The 19,351-nt window shown below is 44.3% G+C and overlaps 1 protein-coding gene across 1 annotated transcript in view; it reads left to right on the forward strand.

Moving 5' to 3' along the window:
* The first annotated feature begins 267 nt into the window (after positions 1 to 267).
* POLI (DNA polymerase iota) overlaps positions 268 to 19,351 on the forward strand; it is a 34,246-nt gene continuing 15,162 nt past the window's right edge. Inside the window, exons 1-6 of the mRNA XM_055128813.1 lie at positions 268 to 367; positions 1,610 to 1,732; positions 6,699 to 6,863; positions 11,754 to 11,906; positions 15,552 to 15,788; positions 18,040 to 18,218. Of these exons, the coding sequence (XP_054984788.1) occupies positions 307 to 367; positions 1,610 to 1,732; positions 6,699 to 6,863; positions 11,754 to 11,906; positions 15,552 to 15,788; positions 18,040 to 18,218 (918 nt within the window). The 5' untranslated portion in view covers positions 268 to 306. The remainder of the gene's footprint in view (positions 368 to 1,609; positions 1,733 to 6,698; positions 6,864 to 11,753; positions 11,907 to 15,551; positions 15,789 to 18,039; positions 18,219 to 19,351) is intronic.

Below are 19,351 nucleotides of genomic sequence, written 5' to 3' on the forward strand. Positions count from 1 at the left end.
CTGCGCACGTGGGACCCCCAACACCCCTCCCCAAACTCGCAGCGCCAGCTGCTCTCGGGGTAACCGGCAGGTCGGCCTGCACCACGCAGGCGCACTGGCCCGAGTGGCGGGGAGGCAGTCGGTTCTCGGTTGCCCTGGAGACCAGGCGGAAGCGGCCGGAAACTGAACTGTGGTTGGCAGAGAAGTTGGAGGCGGAGCCAAACGGGGCGGAGCGAACGGGGGGCGTGGCCCCACGGGGGCGGAGCTATCCGGGGTGGAGGCGGAGGACGTAGGCGGCTGCGACGCGGAAGCGGACGCGACCGGGCCATGCTGCGGGCGGAGCCGGGTGTGGCCGGGCCGGGGGACCCCGGCGGCCTGTCTCCTCGGTGTAAATGAGAAGGGCGGGGCAGGGCGGCGGGGGCGGCGCGGGACAGGAGGGCGCCCGCGGCGGCGGCGGCGGTGTCCGTTGGGGCGTGACCGGCCCCGCCCGGCTCGGCCCTTTCGGGCTTCCGGGTTGCGGCGGGAGCTGGCCCCGGGCGCCGCGTGCTGCCCCGCGGGGACCCGGCCCGGGGAGGGTCCCCGGCTCGGCGTCGGGCGGGCGCTGGAGCGGGGGTGCGGGGAAAGGCGATTTTTAAGCCCGCTGCCCAGCGCGGGGAGGCGGCGTCCAGGCTTGCCGAGTCCGGAGCCCCCGCACCAGGGGCGGCTGCAGGGGCTGCACCTCTGCACACCCACCCTCCAGCCCAGATGTGGGGGCGAGCGCTGGCCTCCCTGCCCTGGGTCGGCCCCCCTTCCGGCCGCCCCCCTCACACACGCTCACTCAGGTCTCAGCTAGTTGCAGGCTTCCTACATCGCTCTGCGTCATTCGTCCCAACGTGGCAAGGAGCACTGGCGTGTGACTCCAGTTGAAGCTTTCTTAAGAGTCTATTATGAATTATGAATTTAAGAGTCTATTGTGAATGCCACTGCGTGGCATTTAGTTTACCCTGTGTGTCATTGGTGCGAAGAGTCGAAAACTGCTTGCCCCTGTGGCATGAGCCACTTAAAACACACACACACAAGTGTAGTAGTTGCTCAGTGCTTTTCTCCCTCCTCCCAACCCCCAGCGTCCTATTTCTGTTTTGCTTTTCCTTTTATTGCCGTCCTCTTCCTAAGCACACGGATTAGTCTGTTGTGTGTGCCAGGCACTGTCCCAGGTCTTGGGCGTTCACCCTGTAGCACAGAGATAATGTTGCTGTGCTGGGGATTCGACTGGGACCTGTACGTTAGCTTCTGTTTCCTGTTTCAGGCTGCCAGGAATGACCCCGGCGCCTTATGTATGCAAAGCAATTGCTGTTCCATTGAGCAACATCCGGGGCCGGCAGTTGGCTAAGAGCATTTGAACCTGCAGCATGTTTGAATTTATTCTCATTATAAATTTCCAGGTGGTAGGATTACCAGTATTGGTCAGGCATTTCTTCCCCTCACACTTATTGGCTGTGGGGGCGGGAAGGGAAGGGAGAAATAAGTGCTGTCTGAATGGAAGGTTCTGATGTAGATGAAGTTTTTTGGACTCGTGTCTTACGTAGCTGGAAATACTCAGATAATAAGTAATGAAATATATTTATACAATTTTCTTTGCATATTTGTGCAGCCATTCACCATCAAGTTTTCCCTGAGGACAGTTCATCTAGAGTCATAGTACACGTGGACCTGGATTGCTTTTACGCACAAGTAGAAATGATCTTAAATCCAGAACTAAAGGGCAAGCCTTTAGGTAATTCTGAACATCGGCAATATTTTCGTTGTATAAAGTGGCTAGCCACTCATTTATTTTGATTGTTATATTCTGACTTAATACTAAGAGAGATTTTGAAAGCGAAATTAAGGTGCTGTTTAGACAGTGAACTAGGTTGCTTACTTCTGTTTTAGTATGTGTGTAAAGGAGCATGCTGTCTCCTCTTGTGCTAGTGCTTTAACTAAATTCTAACAACTCCAGGCCAGTTGATGGCTAAAGAATTGAGAGGACTAGTGCTTAGTATGCCAAGGTTAGTGTAGGATCTTTAAACTTTCTTAAGGGTGCTCGGTGGTTAGGATTGGGGTGATCTAACTTTTTTCCTGAAGGTATTTCTAGCTAGTGGCGTTGTAACAAAAAATACTATGTAGGTAATGCTTCATAGGAAAATGTGATTAAGACACAGGTGGAATTATCAGGAAGTGAAGAGGTTGCTACAAATTTCTTGGACAAAGTGAAAGTAATCATTCGTTTACGCAACAAACAGACCCTTTGGCCAGCTAAGATAAAGTAGTGTTAATGTGCAGTACTGTACTGAAAGACTGCTTTTAAAAAAATTTAACAAATTGAGCATTCATTTTTTAAATGTGATTCATGGCTGAATGGTAAATACTTTTGATGCATTCAATTTTGGGCATAATTTGTTATATAAAAAGTCTTGTGGAGTAATGTTTTGCATTTGTAATATTAAAGATCTGGGGGCCAGAGTTATAGCACAGTGGGTAGGGTGCTTGCTTGCCTTGCACACTGCTGACCTGCGTCCAATCCAAGGCATCCCGTATGATCCTCTGTGTACCTCCAGGAGTGATTCCTGAGTGTAGAGCTAGCAGTATCTTATCCCTCAGCACTGCCAGATGTACCCCAAAACAGTCACAACAAAAAGTAAAAATGTCATACATTAGGGGGAGTGGACATAAACTTCTACATGTTTACATTTTACATATTTTGTGCAAATGTTACTTTTGTGGTAAATAATAACTCAAATATAATGAGAAAAGTAAATAATTTTAGCAATTTAAGGCACCAGTAAACTAGTATTTTTATACAGCTTGTAGATGATTATAATGTTACAATGTGGTAATTTTTGCTAATGAGGTTACTCAGTATCACTTCATTGCCTAATCTTTTGTGATTACTGTGAAGAATTATGCAGACTAACCTTGCAGTCAAGGACTAGAGTGTTTATTGGCGGGGGAGGAATACTAATTGATTGTTGTAGATTGGTACTTGGGAGAGAACACTGCCTTTATTTATTCATTTTCGGGTCACACATGGTAGTGCAGGGGAGTATCGTCCTATGTAGTGCTCTTCCTTCCTGGCAGTGCTCAGGGGACTTGCCCTTGGGAAATTAACACAGGTCTGTTGCCTTCCACTGAAGCCTGATCTGCTTTTCGAGCCATCCCACTGGCTCTGAGAAAACTGTATTTTCATTGTTACTCTTTTGGTTTGGGGTCTACACCTAACAGTGCTCAGGTCATACTCCTGGCTCAGGGGGCCATATTCTGTGCCGGGGTGGAACCAGGTGTGTCTAGGAGCAAGGTGAGACCCTCTCCCACTGTACTTTCTCTCTGGGCCAAAACATTATTTTATTACTCAGGAGTGAGCTTTCCTAGGAGTAGCTGCAATGAATTGTACTCAGTTGTTTAAGATTTTTTTAAAAACCATGGACTAGAGTTACGTGTAGTACTGTGTTAATCTGTTTTTGTATTGTGTAAAAAGAATTCTTATAAGGATTGTATTTTATCACTAAAGAATTCTGTAAAATACATCAATTTATGGTGAGTTTTCCTAAATTAAAAAAATACCCAAATTACTTTTTGTATATGAAATAATTGATGCATTTTTGACATGTAATTTTTTCTATTCATTATATTTTTGATTAAATTTTCTCTAGGCAAATAAGCAAAGATAAAATTGAGATAAGGAAAAAATAATGTATTGGTATTTAGCTTATAGGTAGATATTAACCTGAAACTCTTCATACTTAATAGAGTTTTGAGTAATTGAGTCTGTATTTTAAAATGTATTTTGTTTAATTTTTAAATCTTAGTTTCATATTTGCTACTTTACATTTTTTAATTATAACTTATACCTATGAATCACTAAATTTCTAGAACTTTTTTTTTTTCTTTTGGTTTTTGGGTCACACCCGGAGATGCACAGGGGTTACTCCTGGCTCTTCACTCAGGAATTACCCCTGGCGGTGCTCAGGGGACCATATGGGATGCTGGGATTAGAACCCGGGTCGGCCGAGTGCAAGGCAAACGCCCTGCCCGCTGTGCTATCGCTCTAGCCCCCTCTAGAACTATTTTTAACATGACTATGAGTTTTTGAAAATTTGAGGATAGAAAGAAATATATTTTGGAACTGAGAAAAATATTCTAATTAAAATTACCAATACTGTCAAACTTGATATATCGAGGTCACCCATCCATAAGTGACAAGGCTTAAAGAGTAAAATTAATTTCTATACTGGAGCGATAGCAAAGTGGGTAGGGTGTTTGCCTTGCACACAGCCAACCAGGGTTCGATTCCTCCATCCCTCTCAGCCCGGCAAGCTATTGAGAGTATCCTGCCTGCACCACAGAGCCTGGCAAGCTACCTGTGGTGTATTTGATATGCCAAAAACAGTAACAAGTCTCACAATGGAGACGTTACTGGAGCCCACTTGAGCAAATCGATGAACAACGGGATGACAGTGCTACAGTGCTACATAATTTAATAATTTAACTTTAATGTCATCAATGTTATATGATTATATTTTATGTATTTCAAGTATTTTTACTTTATGTTTTTTATAACTATTTAGAAAATTTACTTAAAACTATTATTTTCTTACTCTAGGGGATCCAACCTAGAGCCTAAAACATACAAGACAAAGGGCTGGAGCAATAGCACAGTGGGTAGAGCATTTGCCTTGCACTCGGCCAACCCGGGTTCAATTCCCAGCATCCCATATGGTCCTCTGAGCACCACCAGGAGCAATTCCTGAGCACAGAGCCAAGAGTAACCCCTGTGCATCGCTGGGTGTGACCCAAAAAGCGGGAAAAAAACCAAAACAAAACATAAAAGACAAGTACTTTAATGATGAGCTACATTCCTGGCTTAGTTTTAATTTTAAGTATTTAGTCATTTCATCTATTTTTTTAAATTTTATTTTTGATCTATTTTGTTTATATGTATTTATTTACATTGTATTTTAATCATTTTATTTACATTCTCATTTACATTTTATTTTTATAAGTTTAAATTTTGTTAATTTTACTTTTATTATATTGTATTTTTAAATTTTACTTTGTTTTTTACAAAGCAATGTATTTTATTGTAATTTTTAGCTTATGTTTTATTTTAAAAATATGTAATTAATTTATACTTATTGTTTTTTACATTGGAGCGATAGCACAGTGGTAGGGCGTTCACCTTATATGTGGCTGACATGGGTTCGATTCCTCCTCCCCTCTCAGAGAGCCCAGCAAGCTACCAAGAATATCTCGCCCATACGGCAGAGCCTGGCAAGCTCCCCTTGGCGTGTTCGATATGCCAAAAACAGTAATAGTGTCTCAAAATGGAGATGTTACTGGTGACCGCTTGAGCAAATTGATGAGCAATGGGATGACAGTGACAGTTTTTTACATTTTATTTTATGGTTATTTTGTATTTTTTAAATTTTGTGTCTTATGTTTTCTTACATTATATATTTATTCTACATATGATTTTATTTAATTTTGGTTTTATTTTAATTTTTTGTTCTTTAGGCCACACCCAGCAGTGGTCAGGGCTTATTCCTGGCACTGCACTTAGGGATCACTTGTAGGGCTCAGGAGACCATAAGGGTTGCTGGAGATAGAACCTGGGTTGGCCACATGCAAGGCAGATGCCCTACCCACTGTACTTTCATTCTGGCCCCTGTGTTATTTTATTTTATTTTATTTTATTATTTTTATTTTTTTTGCTTTTTGGGTCACACCCGGCGATGCTCAGGGGTCACTCCTGGCTCATGCACTCAGGAATCACCCCTGGCGGTGCTCAGGGGACCATATGGGATGCTGGGATTTGAACCCGGGTCGGCCGCGTGCAAGGCAAACTCCCTACCCGCTGTGCTATCACTCCAGCCCCTCCCTGTGTTATTTTAAACTATGCAGTTATAATTTTATTTAAAATTTGTTTCATTTCATTTTGCATATAATTTTGATTTTATTATTCTAATTCTTTTATTTATTTTATATTATATTCAACATAAAATTATGAAATTTAAAATTTTAATGTTTTGTATTTTATTTTGTTAAAATTGCTTTTGCATTTTACATTGTTACTTAATAATATACTATTTCAATTTTTTTTTAGTTTTTTTATTATTTATGGTTTGGGTGCCACATGGCACCCTGGTAGAGATCCAGGAACATCTGGCATCCAGGGGATGGAATGTGGGTTAGCTGTGTGCAAGGCAAGAGCCTTCCTTACCTGCTGTCCTGTGTCTCTGGCCGCAGTGCTTGCCCCCACCGTGCTTAGAGTTCCAGCTGTCCAGCCGTGTAGCAGCACTCGGGGTGGAACTCAGCGGCTTCCACAGACGAGGCCTTTGGGTTCCCACTTGAACTATATCTCTAACCAAAGGGTATAATTTTCTTTTTTTGTTCTTTTTGGGTCACACCCGGCGATGCACAGGGGTTACTCCTGTTTCTGCACTCAGGAATTACTCCTGGCGGTGCTCAGGGGACCATATGGGATGCTAGGATTCAAACCCGGGTTGGCCTCATGCAAGGCAAATGCCCTACTCGCTGTGCTATCACTCCAGCCCCAAAGGATATAATTTTAAACAGAGGTTTTTATTTTTTATTAAAATATGTTGTGTTACAGTTTACACCTATAACATAGGATTAGTAAAATTTAAGATAATGAATATACATATTCAGTTTTGTTCCGTTGTCTCATAGTGTATTTTGTTTTATAGGGGTGCAGCAGAAATATTTGGTGGTTACTTGTAACTATGAAGCTCGGAAGCTTGGAGTTAAGAAAGTGATGAGTGTCAGAGATGCGAAAGAAAAATGTCCGCAGCTGGTGTTAGTTAATGGAGAAGACTTGACGCGTTACCGGGAGATGTCGTACAAGGTTACAGGTACGGGAATGGGCAGTAGACTGTCATGTGTTCCCTTTTTTGCTAAGAACTTTTCACTTTGGACCTTACCTTTTAAAAACTTCTATGAGAACTTGAGGGGTAGTTGAATGGAGCGTGTGGTTTGCATGTAAGGAAGCCTTTGTTGAGTCTCGGACACTTCATTGTTCCCTGAGCACTGAACTGGGAGCTACCCTTGAACACTGCTGGGTGTGGCCCAAACATTTTTTAGTTACTTGAGGTTGACTTTGTGGGTCATAAATAATACCTACACTGAATGCGTGGTTGGGCAGAATTTGAAATGTCATGATTGGTATGTATATAGATATGAAAAAACTTTAAAATAAAATTGGAGAAAATAGGACTATGGCTCAGGGTACTTGGATGCATGTATTATGTCCTGAGTGGCCTGGGATTGATCCCCATCACCGTGTGGTCTCTTGAGCACTGCCCAGAAGACCCTAAGATCTGAGCTGGGAGTGGACCAAAATAAAGATACATCTTCTAGTCTTCAAACGAGTGGTAGCACTGCTGGGGTATTTTCTAATTAGAAATGAAGCCATGTAATTATATATAAAAATGCCTTACTTTAATGCTTGGCTTATAATTGGCAACAATGTGAAATAAAGTGCCAGTCTAGAAGAGAATAAAATAAATTTAAATATAGATTTTGTGGACTGGAGTGATAACACAGTGGGTAGGGCATTTGCCTTGCACAGGGCCGACCCAGGTTCGATTCCTCCGTCCCTCTCCGAGAGCCCGGCAAGCTACCGAAGAGTATCCTGCCCACACGGCAGAGCCTGGCAAGCTCCCCGTGGCGTATTTGATATGCCACAAACAGTACCAAGTCTCAAAATGGAGACATTACTGGTGCCCGCTCGAGCAAATTGAGAAACAACAGGATGACAGTGCTATAGTGCTGTAGATTTTGTAACTAAACTAAGGATAAACAAAGAAGTCTTCTCTGATGGGATTTTCTGTAGTTAAACAGAATGCATTATTGATGTCCTATTTGACTCATGATTTAAAGTGCATAAAAGACTAAATTCAAGTCCTTGTGTATATTTTTGCCTGTGTATAAAAACAGTGATCAAAACCCTTCCTCTCCCTCTTCACATAAAGTATATGTCTGCACATGTATGGGAGGAGAAGCACGAAAAGATGCACATTAACCTTGAACATTGATTAAATTAAAACATTGATTAAACATTGATTAAATGAGAAGAGGGAGTGCTAAAATTAGAGGAAGTTAGGTAAAGGAATAACTAAACAAAAGATAAGACTGTATTTCTACTTCTACATTCATGCAAAATTCGTCTATTTAGATACTGAGTTTCCGTTCTAAAGAACAGAGAACTGATTACATAACATTCGGTTCTATATTTTGCCTTTGTTCTCAATAAGTTTTTATATCACTCAGAGCTTATTTTTAAAATACACGCTCAGTAGTTCATGTGTTTTTTTCTGTACTTGTTTAATAGGCCTCGATTAGTGATACATAGTGCACCCCACTTTGTACCTGTTGTCTTTCATAATTATTAGTAGCACCTGATTTTAAAAATGTGTGTTATCTAAAACATAATATTTTAAAATGTGATATTGAATATTCAGTAATTTTTTTTTCGGAGGTGCGGGTCACACCCAGCTGTGCTTAGGAGCCAATCACGACTATGTTCAGGGTCACGCAGGGCAAGTGGTCTACCACTAAGCCACAACCCCATCTCAAGTAAATCGGAGTTTTTACATTGATCTTTTTTGTTTGTTTTTTTTGGCCACACCCAGTGGTGCTCAAGACTTATTCCTGGCTCTGAGCTCAGTAGTTCCCGGGGGACTGTATGGGATGCTGGTGGTCAAACCTGCCAGGCAAATGCCCTATCCACTGTACTGTTGCTTGGGCCCCACAATCCTTAATTATGAAATATTTTGAAAGAATTAAAAATGTACTCGTATAATGAGAAATTTATTCATTGCTCTCTCTCATATGTGAATTATAAACAGATGTAGTAAGGGCTGAAAAACAGCCAATGATAGCACCCTAAGAATTGGTCTACTAGGCTGGAGCAATAGCACAGCGGGTAGGGTGTTTGCCTTGCACTCAGCCGACCCGGGTTCGATTCCCAGCATCCTATATGGTCCCCTGAGCTGAGCACCTGCCAGGAGTAATTTCCGAGTGCAGAGCCAGAAATAACCCGTGTGCATTGCCGGGTGTGACCCAAGAAGTAAAAAAAAAAAAAAAAAAATGAATTGGCCTATGGAGCTGAGTGTGCTAAGGTGGTGGTGGTTGCGGTGGTTGGCCTGGTGTGGCACCTAGAGATGGTGGCTGTGGGGTAACACCGCCGCTGGAGATAGCACCGTCCACACTACTATAATTCAGAGTGCTCTGATTTAAATCAGTACTCGAAGTGTGACTTGTGCATTGATGATAACTATTTTTATTGTTATTTTTCTCATAGTATTTTCTGAGTTAAATGAGAAACAGGCTTATAGTCATCTAGATTGAGTTTATCTCTAATCATATATATTATATTATGTATATATAGTATATGAATATATGTAACCACTTTGTTTATGCCTTTCTGCCTAGATTCCTTTACATAATTACAATTTTCTTTTGGGCCTTATTTATTAAACATAACTATATGTTTAACAAATGCATCTTGCTTGTAAAGTTGACAACCAAAAGGAGATTAACTTGGAGCTTTGGCAGGGGCTGGGGGGTTGCCAAGTAGTGCTCAGAGCAGCTTGGGAGCCACGTCTGGTGACTCCAGGCCTGAGGATGTGGTGCTGCTCAGGACCTGCAGTGCCAGGGGCCACGTGTCCATGCCAGGGGTGCTCAAGGGCCCGCAGTGCTGGGGATCACGTGGTCCTGCAAGGCTGTAACCTCTGTTAAGCGTCCAGCTCCAAACTGAGGGGTGTCGAGTGGCTTCCGCTTATGATATAACTACAGAGGCGGTATCATCATTATTCAGTGATCCAACAGCATTGTATATGGTTCTGTTTAACCTGCTTCTCTGCTTATTATTTAAAACTTTGTCCTTTATTTTTCTTGTATAGTATTGTTTTGATACAAACTATGTATTTAAAAAATTTTTTTATTAGAGAATCACTGTGATGTACAGTTACAAACTTAGGAACTTTTGTGTTTGCATTTCACTCACACAGTGATCGTTTACCCATCCCTCCACCCGTGCCCATTCTCCTCCACCAATGATCCCAGTATCCCTCTTACCACCCCCACCCCATCCCCCACCACCCCACCCTGCCTCTGTGGCTGGGCATTCCCCTTTGTTCTCTCTCCTTTTGGGTATTGTAGTTTGCAATAGAGGTATTGAGTGGCCTTCATGTTTGGTCTATAGTCTACTTTCAGTTCGCATCTTCCAACCCGAATGGGTCCTCCCAACATCCTCTACTTGGTGTTCCATTTTCTATGTGAGCTGCCTTTTTCCCCAGCATTTGAGGCCAGTTCCCAAGCTGTGGGACAGACCTCCTGATCCTTATCTCTATTACTCTTGGGTGTTAGTCTATGTATTTTTATATTCTATTTGTTGCTCTTACATATCAGGTTCGTGTATCTTTGAAAAAACATTGCAGACACTGATGAAAAAAATGTGAAAGAATCCCTTATGTGGACAGAAATTCTCCTACTAGAGAAGATAATGGTGTTTTCCATGTAGGTTGAATGTAATTATTTTTGGTCACATTATTTGTCTGAAGAGGCCATAAATAATTGGTGTCCTGCCCTCTAGCTAGCATCAATACGTGATTCAGAGAGAGAAGTGAAAAATTCTTCTCAAAAAAGTCATTACTTTTAGTTCTAGAAATGGGAATTGATAGTTCCTTGGAAATTATTTCAAATCTTGGTTAGGTTCAGTTCTTGACCAAAGGACTGAATATTGTATTTTGTACCAGACAAAATTCATGGAATGTCTGGTCCATCCTTGCTTGTAACAGGTAAACTGAGGTCTGAGTGAGACTATCTCCTGGTAGTGTGTATTCACTATGGCGTTTATGATACTAAACACTGCAGTCGGGAATTTCATGTCTGCTTCATGTAAGACACTTGTGGAGAGTATAGCTGGAGTATGTTACTCATTTCTACTTTCCTACAATTTATCCTTTGATAATCCCCCTCCGGGTCATGGTGAACTATAAACTACAAGCACTGATGACCGGTACACTACAGATAAAGAACTTACAGGTTCAGGAAAGGGAGCTAAGTATATTTCCACGAGCAGCCTTCAGCAGGGGCTGCTGTTTGGGGGCTAACTTTGATAGAGGATACGGCCTTGAACTCAGAATGTGCTGCAGAGCCAGACGAGGCTGACGGAGTACATGCGAGACCGTGTGAGCTCAGCTTCCCGTCCCGGCTCTGCGTGCCAAGGGGTAGCCTCAGGCCCTTAGCACTGCTCGGAGTGTCCCCCCTCCCCCCACAAAAGTAAAACTTAGGTAAGAACAAGAACTTGTTCAAGACATCATGGAACTGTGAATATACAGGTAAAGAGATCATCCTTAACAGACACATTGATTAGATTTCAGTCACTGAATATTTCTAATTAAAATTTCAATTACCTGGCACATATGCTGCCTGAGCCCATGTGCTGCTTGCGCCCACGTGGCCGAGCACATGTGTCGCCCAAGCATGTGTCGCCCGCATCTCCCCTCTTGAGATGTGTACTTTCATGCTTTCATACTTTTGTGCCTAAAGCTTGGTCATGTGTAGGGGCTTCCTCCACCCTTGGAAAAGCCCGTGTTCTCCCCTGAGCGCGTTATTCTTACTATTTCTCTCTCCCGCTTATCCCTTCCTCCCTTCCTCAGAAACCTCTGAATAAAATCTATTTACTTAAAAAAAAAATTTCAATTACCTGTCTGTGCTCCAATATTATTTTCACTTAGAGTTGTTAGAAGAATTCAGCCCCATTGTTGAGAGACTGGGATTCGATGAGAATTTTGTGGACGTCACTGATATTGTTGAGAAGAGACTGCAGCAGCTTCAGAGTGATGAACTTCCAGAAGTGGCTGTGTCCGGCCACGTGTACAACAATCAGTGTAAGTGACCTCCGACCTCCTTTGCTTAGTGATGAAAACCCAGCCGGGAGCCGCCGAAAGAGCTCGAGTGTGTGCTTTGCCTGTGGGAGCCCCGGGCGCGATCTGCTGGGGTTGAACTGTGCAATCTTCTAGAAACCACATTGGGAGTAGCTCCCAGGCATCGCTGGGTGTCCCTAAACACCCAAACTAATAAAAACCATAATTCAGTGTACAAAGATTTTTTTTATATAGTTCTCAGAGGACGGGGTACTGGGGGGGGGTCACTCCTGTTATTACTCAGCTCATTGGTCCTGGCAGTGTAGAGCGAAGGCCCAAGAATGTGGAACCACTGAAGCCTGCTATGCCAGGACCAGCAGAAACACCTGGCAGTGCTCAGGCGCCCTGGGGCTGGGGTTGGAACTTGGGCCTGACACGTGCAGGGTATATGCCCCCAACTTGGAACCAACTCCCTGGGCCCGGTGTCAGCAATCAGTCTTTTTTTTTTTTTTCTTTTTTTGCTTTTTGGGTCACACCCGGCGATGCACAGGGGTTACTCCTGGCTCTGCACTCAGGAATTACCTCTGGCAGTGCTCAGGGGACCATATGGGATGCTGGGAATCGAACTCGGGTCAGCCACCTGCAAGGTAAATGCCCTACCCGCTGTGCTACTGCTCCAGCCCCACAGTCAGTCTTGTGTTCTGAAAGCTGCATGGTTTTCGTGGAAGGGATAGCCCTGTTTCACAGTTTCAGATGACTAAAGTTAGGTGTCATTTCATATTAAGTCAAAAGGCAGAATGATGATAGGACATTTTGATGGTGTGTAACTCTGTGTACTCTACACTGTTCATTTCTCTGACATAGTGTGTTGCTGAGTTTTAGAGCTGTGTTTCTCTTCGAGTGGGCACCAGTAACGTCTTGAGCAACTGGATAACAGTGACAGTGACATTGTTTCTCTTGCCCCCTCCCCCCTTCTGGCCCTGTGATGACGGTGTAAATGTGGTGCGCACACGCAGTTTATAGTGGTGTGGTGCTCATGCCCCCGGCTGTGGCTGGCTGGGAGTCCCTTGGTGCATGTGGAGGCTTGCGGGTGGAGGCGCACAGCAAGAGCCTTCACCTTCAGTTACAACTTGGTTGGTCAAGTGCTTATAACTCAGTTACAAAGTTACAAATAAAGCTACTCAGAAACAAATGTTTGAGATTTGCTTGGCCAGTTTCCTCTCCTCTGAGCCTCTATGTCTCCGAGGCATGGCACTCCTCAGGCTCCCGCTGCCTTGGGGGGTCAGACCTCATGTTCCACTCCAGATTTCTTGCCACTTTTTTTTTTTTTTTTGCTTTTTGGGTCACACCTGGCGATGCACAGGGGTTACTCCTGGCTCTGCACTCAGGAATTACCCCTGGCTGTGCTCAGGGGACCATATGGGATGCTGGGATTTGAACCCGGGTCAGCCGCGTGCAAGGCAAACGCCCTACCCGCTGTGCTATCTCTCCAGCCCCTTCTTGCCACCTTTTTCCAGCTCGTTTTTCGTCAGTCCAGATAATCTCCGCCAACTCCTAGCAAGAAAGCAGAGCGGTTATCTCCTTTCCGAATGGGGGTGGAAATGACTAACGCTGTTTCCAGAGGCGCTGACTTGGAAAACAAGCTGCAGACAGGCTCCCGCCATTGTCCAGTCCTGCGGCAAAGGCCTTGGGACTCTGCCGGTCACTTCCACAGCACACCACGTGGAAGCCAAGCTGCTCTGGTGCCCTGGACGCTTGGCCCGAGCCTTCTGCTCCCCCTAGTCCTCAGCGTGTGCTTCCTTCCCCGCCTGAGAGCTGAGTACCAGTCTCCACAGCTGCGAAGGGGCGGCTGCAGTTCTCTCCCCGGGAAGACGCGGGGCTTCCCTCTGTCTTTTGCTCGTGTGCTGTTTCGTGCCGAGAAGGCCGGTGCTGCCGCACGGCCCCCAATATCTTTCCAGATGGTTTTGTGATGCCAGAGACTAAACCAGGGCCCACGCTCTCGTAGGCAGCGTCCTCTGCCCTTGGTCTCCATCTCAACCCCTCTCTGTGATTTTTAAGGCACGCTCAAACTGGATTGACTAGAACACTGTCTAGAACGCGTGCCTGGGATGCCGAGGCGCTGGATTCAAGCCCTCCTGTCTCAAGGCTCTCCCAGCAACCCTGGCAGGGGCCTGAGGGCTCCCAGCAATGCTGGGATTAAACCAAACAAGACCCTTTAGTCATGCTTTCTTCTGCTTGCTCACAAGGGTGGACTGGAGTTCCCCCCCCCCCTTAAATCTATAGTGTAGTGAGCACTTACGGCCTTTCTTGTAGAGATGCCGATACCATTTGCCACATTGGCTTTAACTCACGCTCTATTCTACTGATGGGCTGGTTGAGCAGTGATCCATTTAGAGGTAAATTGCAGAAACATCGTGCAGCATCCCCGAGTACTCTTTCTTTTCTTTCTGTGCGTTTGGGGAGGTGGATGGTGCTCGGGATTGAAACTAATGCCTCACACCTGTGGCGTTCTACTGCCGAGCTCTGTCCCCACCCCACCCCTAAATATTCCTAGGATAATAAGTATAGCTTCAATACCATTTTTACACTTAAGAAAATCTGTTTCCATATAATTTGTCAACTTTCATAAAAGCTCTCTTAAATAATGTCACTATTACTATCATCCCACTGATCGTTGATTTGCTCAAGTGGGCCCAATAATGTCTCCATGCATCCTAGCCCTGAGATTTTAGCAGCCTCTCTTTACTCGTTCTTCCCAAAGGTTCTGCATTAGAGGCTCTTTCAGGGTCAGGAGAATGAGACCCATCATAGTTACGTCACAGGGAGCTAGCCAGGCTCTCCCATGTGGGCCGAAATAATGTACGAATTTGAAATTTCTTTTTTACCACATTATCACTGTATCACTGTCATCCCATTGTTCATCAGTTTGCTCGAGCGGGCACCAGTAATGTCTCCATTGTGAGACTTGTTACTTTTTTTGGCATATCGAGTACGCCTCAGGTAGCTTGCCAGGCTCTGCCGTATGGGCGGGATACTCTCGGTAGCTTGCTGGGCTCTCCAAGAGTGACGGGGGAATCGAACCCAGGTCGGCCGCATGCAAGGCAAATGCTCTACCCATTGTGCTATTGCTCCAGCCCACCACATTATAACTGTAGTATAAAGTTTAGATTCATATATTTAAAATTACTGGGGCTAGAGAATTAGTACAGCGGGGAGAGCATTTGCTTGCATGCATGCAGCTCACTCGGGTTCGATCCCCATAATCCCATATGGTCCCCTGAGCCAGAAGTAATTCCTGAGTGCAGAGTTAGGAGTAACCCCTGAGCATCACCCTCAGGACCCTGAGGGATCATTCCTGAGGGTTGGGGATCAACCCCAGGTCAGCATCTTACCAGCTTACTATCTCTCCAGCCCCTGTAAGAATTTTATTATTATTATTATTATTTTTTAAATGAGGGATCAGTTTTCGTAATTTCTTAACAATTAAGAACACCCATTATGTGTTCATTCACACTGATCCTTGAAATACACCAAGGAATTCTTGGGAAGAGCAGAAAAGAAAAACAATGAGTGTGGTGGTGGTATGGCGTTGTATACGCTCTGTACACTTTCCAAACTTCTCAGGAAATTGTGTGTGGTGACCCCTAACGACGTTGGTGGTCTTTCTAGCTGTCAGCCTGCACGACATCACGCACTGCAGACTACTCCTGGGCGCGCAGGTCGCCGCCGAGATGCGGGAGGCCATGTACAGCCAGCTGGGACTCACGGGCTGTGCCGGCGTGGCTGCCAACAAACTACTCGCAAAGTTGGTTTCTGGAACCTTTAAGCCAAATCAGCAAACAGTCTTACTCCCTGAAAGTTCCCAAGATCTGATTCAGAGTTTGAAGCACATCAAGGAATTGCCTGGTAAGTAAAAGTACTTGAAAACTATGTCTCATTAATATTTCTTTGATTTAAAAAAATGTGAGATCTATGAAATGAAGTCTAAGAACGTGTTGACGCCTGGCGAAAACCGAAAAACCTGTTTGCTAAAAGGAACCGGTTAGGAGATACCAAAGTACTTTTCCAGTCTCCCCTACTTTTGTGTAGTTTGACTATGATCAGGAAAGTTACAAGCTGGAAAGAAAGTCTTTATTTTTATTCCCTGGTTCATACCTTCCGACTGTACGGTGTATCTCCATACAAGAGTTGGTCTTTTAATGACTTTAGATTGAGAATATGTTTAATGTACTGTGAGTCCAAACGACCTTCCAAAGCCCCTTGTGTTTTATTTATTTTTTATTTTTATTTTTTTAAATTTATTTTATTGAATCACCAAGTGGAAAGTTACAAAGTTCTCAGGCTTATATCTCAGTTATACAATGCTCAAACACCCATCCCTTCACCAGTGCCCATATTCCACCACCAATAAAAACAAAAACAAAAACAAAAACAAACAAAAAAAAACCAGTATACATCCCACCCTTCACCCCCCCCCGCCCCGTGCATGACTGATAATTTCACTTTCTTTTCTCTTTACCTTGATTACATTCCAACTCACTATTGTTGTTGGAGTTTCAAAACAGACTCACTATTTTTGTTGGAATTTATCCCCCAAGAATACAGCTCTATTGACAAGGAAAAATTTGATAGTAAGTTTTCCACTGATGAGAATGAAGAGATAAAAAGTCGCGCGGCTGCTACTGCGGCCGCGCGGTCTACAATTTCTATATTATAGTAATTTAGTCCAGGGAGATTTAAGTTGGAAAATGAATCATTTCCCTTCCTGGAACAGCATGTAGCAAAAGCTTAGTTCACAGTCTCCATACATGGTTGCAAGCACTTGCTGGAACCCCAAATCCTAAAGCTGTCTCTGGTTCCTGCTCGTTCCACATCCACTGGCTGTGCAAAGGCATGGCCACCCGGGTCGAAACTCGGCCGGAGCCGAGCTCCAGCCCGAAGCCCCTTGTGTTTTAAAGATGAGGAAACTAATTTCCACGAAAGGCTTATTACTCCATTAAGGTCACGGACAAGGTCGTATCTTTATTTTACTACTGTTCTTCCTCTTTCCTGCATCTTCGTTACTATTGCTGTGGCCACTGTGAGTCCCACACGCCTGAATGTGGTGCTTGCACACTTGTGGTACTTCCTGGCGCTCAGTGGCATCCAGCAACCTTGGTTGTGGTGCTGGCTTACGTGCTTAGCAGAGGCCATCACTCATTTTGTGGTACTCACACCCGTTCTGGTGGCAGTGCTCATCCTACGTCACTGTGGTGCTCATGTCCCTGCTCTCAGGCTGCAGTGCTCATTAGGGCTCACACACTTGAACTGTGGTGCTGGCACATACCAGACTGTATTTCAGCCCAGGCGCGGCACAGGGACTCCCGGACAGCAGGGCCGCTGTGACCACACCTGGTGGATGCGGGTAGTGCCGGGGATCAAATCAGCCTCTCAGGCTCGCCAGGCAGGGATCCCTGAGCTGTCCCTGAGCCTGATTTTGTGTCTGTCAGTTCAAGAGTCTTCATAGACCGTTGCTAACAGATGCGTTCAGCCTCCTTTCCTTGCTAGGGAATAAGTTGTCACAGGCTTTTAAAGACAACTGAAATTCAGCCTTCAGGTGTCATAATTGGCGTTTATGTTTGCTTGCTTGTTTGGGAGCCACAGTGCTCAGGGATTACTGCTTGTGCTCAGGAAATATTCTTGGCTCTGCACCCAGGGACCATTCCTGGTCATGTTTTGGGAGCCGTGTGCATTTCTGGGGGTTGAGCAGACTTGGCCTTGTGTAAGCACCATAATCCCCATGCTGTCTCTCTGGCTCATTTCACATTTTTAACCCATGTTTGTGTGATGATAATGTGCCGTATGGGTCCTATGATTCAGCATATATGAGACAACTGTATTGTAAACAACTTCGTAAATCATAGTGTTCCAGTAAAATTTCAAACATTAAAAAAAAGAAATTTAAATCCTAAATTTTAAAATTGAAGTGGGTAACTTGAGACACAGATACAGAACAAACCTGAGCAGAACAGGCCAGTTCACAGTTACACTGAGCTTAGCAAGGTGTTGATTATGTAATTTAAGGTGCAGTTGATATGTTTATAATACGGTCGTATTTTATTTTAAGGAGAAAGGTGAGTGAGTCACTTTAACCACACATGCACTTCTTTTTGTTTAGGTATTGGCTATAAAACCAGCAAACGTCTTGAAGCTCTGGGTATCAGTAGTGTGCATGATCTTCAGACCTTTTCATCCAGAATATTAGAAAAGGAATTAGGAATTTCAGTTGCTCACCGTATCCAGAAACTCAGTTTTGGAGAGGATAATTCCCCTGTGACACCCTCAGGACCACCTCAGGTACACAAGATTTATTTTGATTAAGTACAGGTTATCCCATTATTTTGAGATTGAAAATATCTAATCTTAATATTATGTTCTTTTATTTGAGGAAATGGGGGATCTGAACCTGCTAGGAGTGATTCATGAGTACAGAGACAGGATTAAGCCCTGACCACCACTGCGTATGGCCCAGAAACCCTGTCACTGTCGTCCTATTACTCATTGATTTGCTCAAGCAGGCACCAGTAACGTCTCCATTATAAGACTTTTTGTTACTGTTTTTGGCATATTGAATAAGCTACGGGGAGCTTACCAGGCTCTGCAGTGCGGGTGAGATACTCACGGTAGCTTACCGGGCTCTCCGAGAGGGGCGGAGGAATCGAACCTGGGTCGGTTGCATGCAAGGCAAACGCCCTACCCGCTGTGCTATCGCTCCATTCCCAGAAACAAACAAAAAAAGCATTTATGTCTCGTTACCTACTTTAATTTTAAAATTTAGGATTTAAATTTTTTTTGTGTTTAAAACTTTATTAAAACACTGTAACTTGTGAAGTTGTTCATCATACAGTTGTTTCAGATATTCAGTGTCCCAACAAACCTACCACCAGTGTGACCTTCCCCCCACTAGTATCCCCAGTTCCCTTTACCCCCAGTCTACCTCCTTAGTGGGCATGAAGCAATTTATTTTGTATTGCTTATTCCAACATGCACTTCACGGTGGTGGTACTATCTCATTACCTGAGCACTTTCTGTGCCAGTAGTTGCTAGTTGAGAAGGCTGTGTTGCTGTGTTCGCTCACTGAGCTTAGTGGGCTTCTGCCTAGCTTTCCCATCTGAGTTTCTGTGCTCTCTGATTTACTGGGGCGTCAGTACTGTGAAATTTGAGTTGTTGAGTGACTCCATGTGCCCATCCCGAGAGCGTTCCGGAGACTTCACCCCTGACTCGGGGGCCACCTGGGCCGACGCAGCTGTGCTGTCTCTCCTGGATCTGAATTTTTGTTGCCTGCATGGCAGATATGGGGCAAAATATCATTACGAATAAATTGTTTTCAGAGTTCTTTAACAATCTGGGGAATTTAGAAATGTTTCAATCAACGTTTTCCACCCTTTTTGCCTGCCCTGCATCCTGGTCCAAGGTGATAGAGGAGAGCT

This window comes from Sorex araneus, chromosome 2 (assembly GCF_027595985.1).
Source record: "Sorex araneus isolate mSorAra2 chromosome 2, mSorAra2.pri, whole genome shotgun sequence".
Classification (NCBI taxonomy): Eukaryota; Metazoa; Chordata; class Mammalia; order Eulipotyphla; family Soricidae; genus Sorex; species Sorex araneus.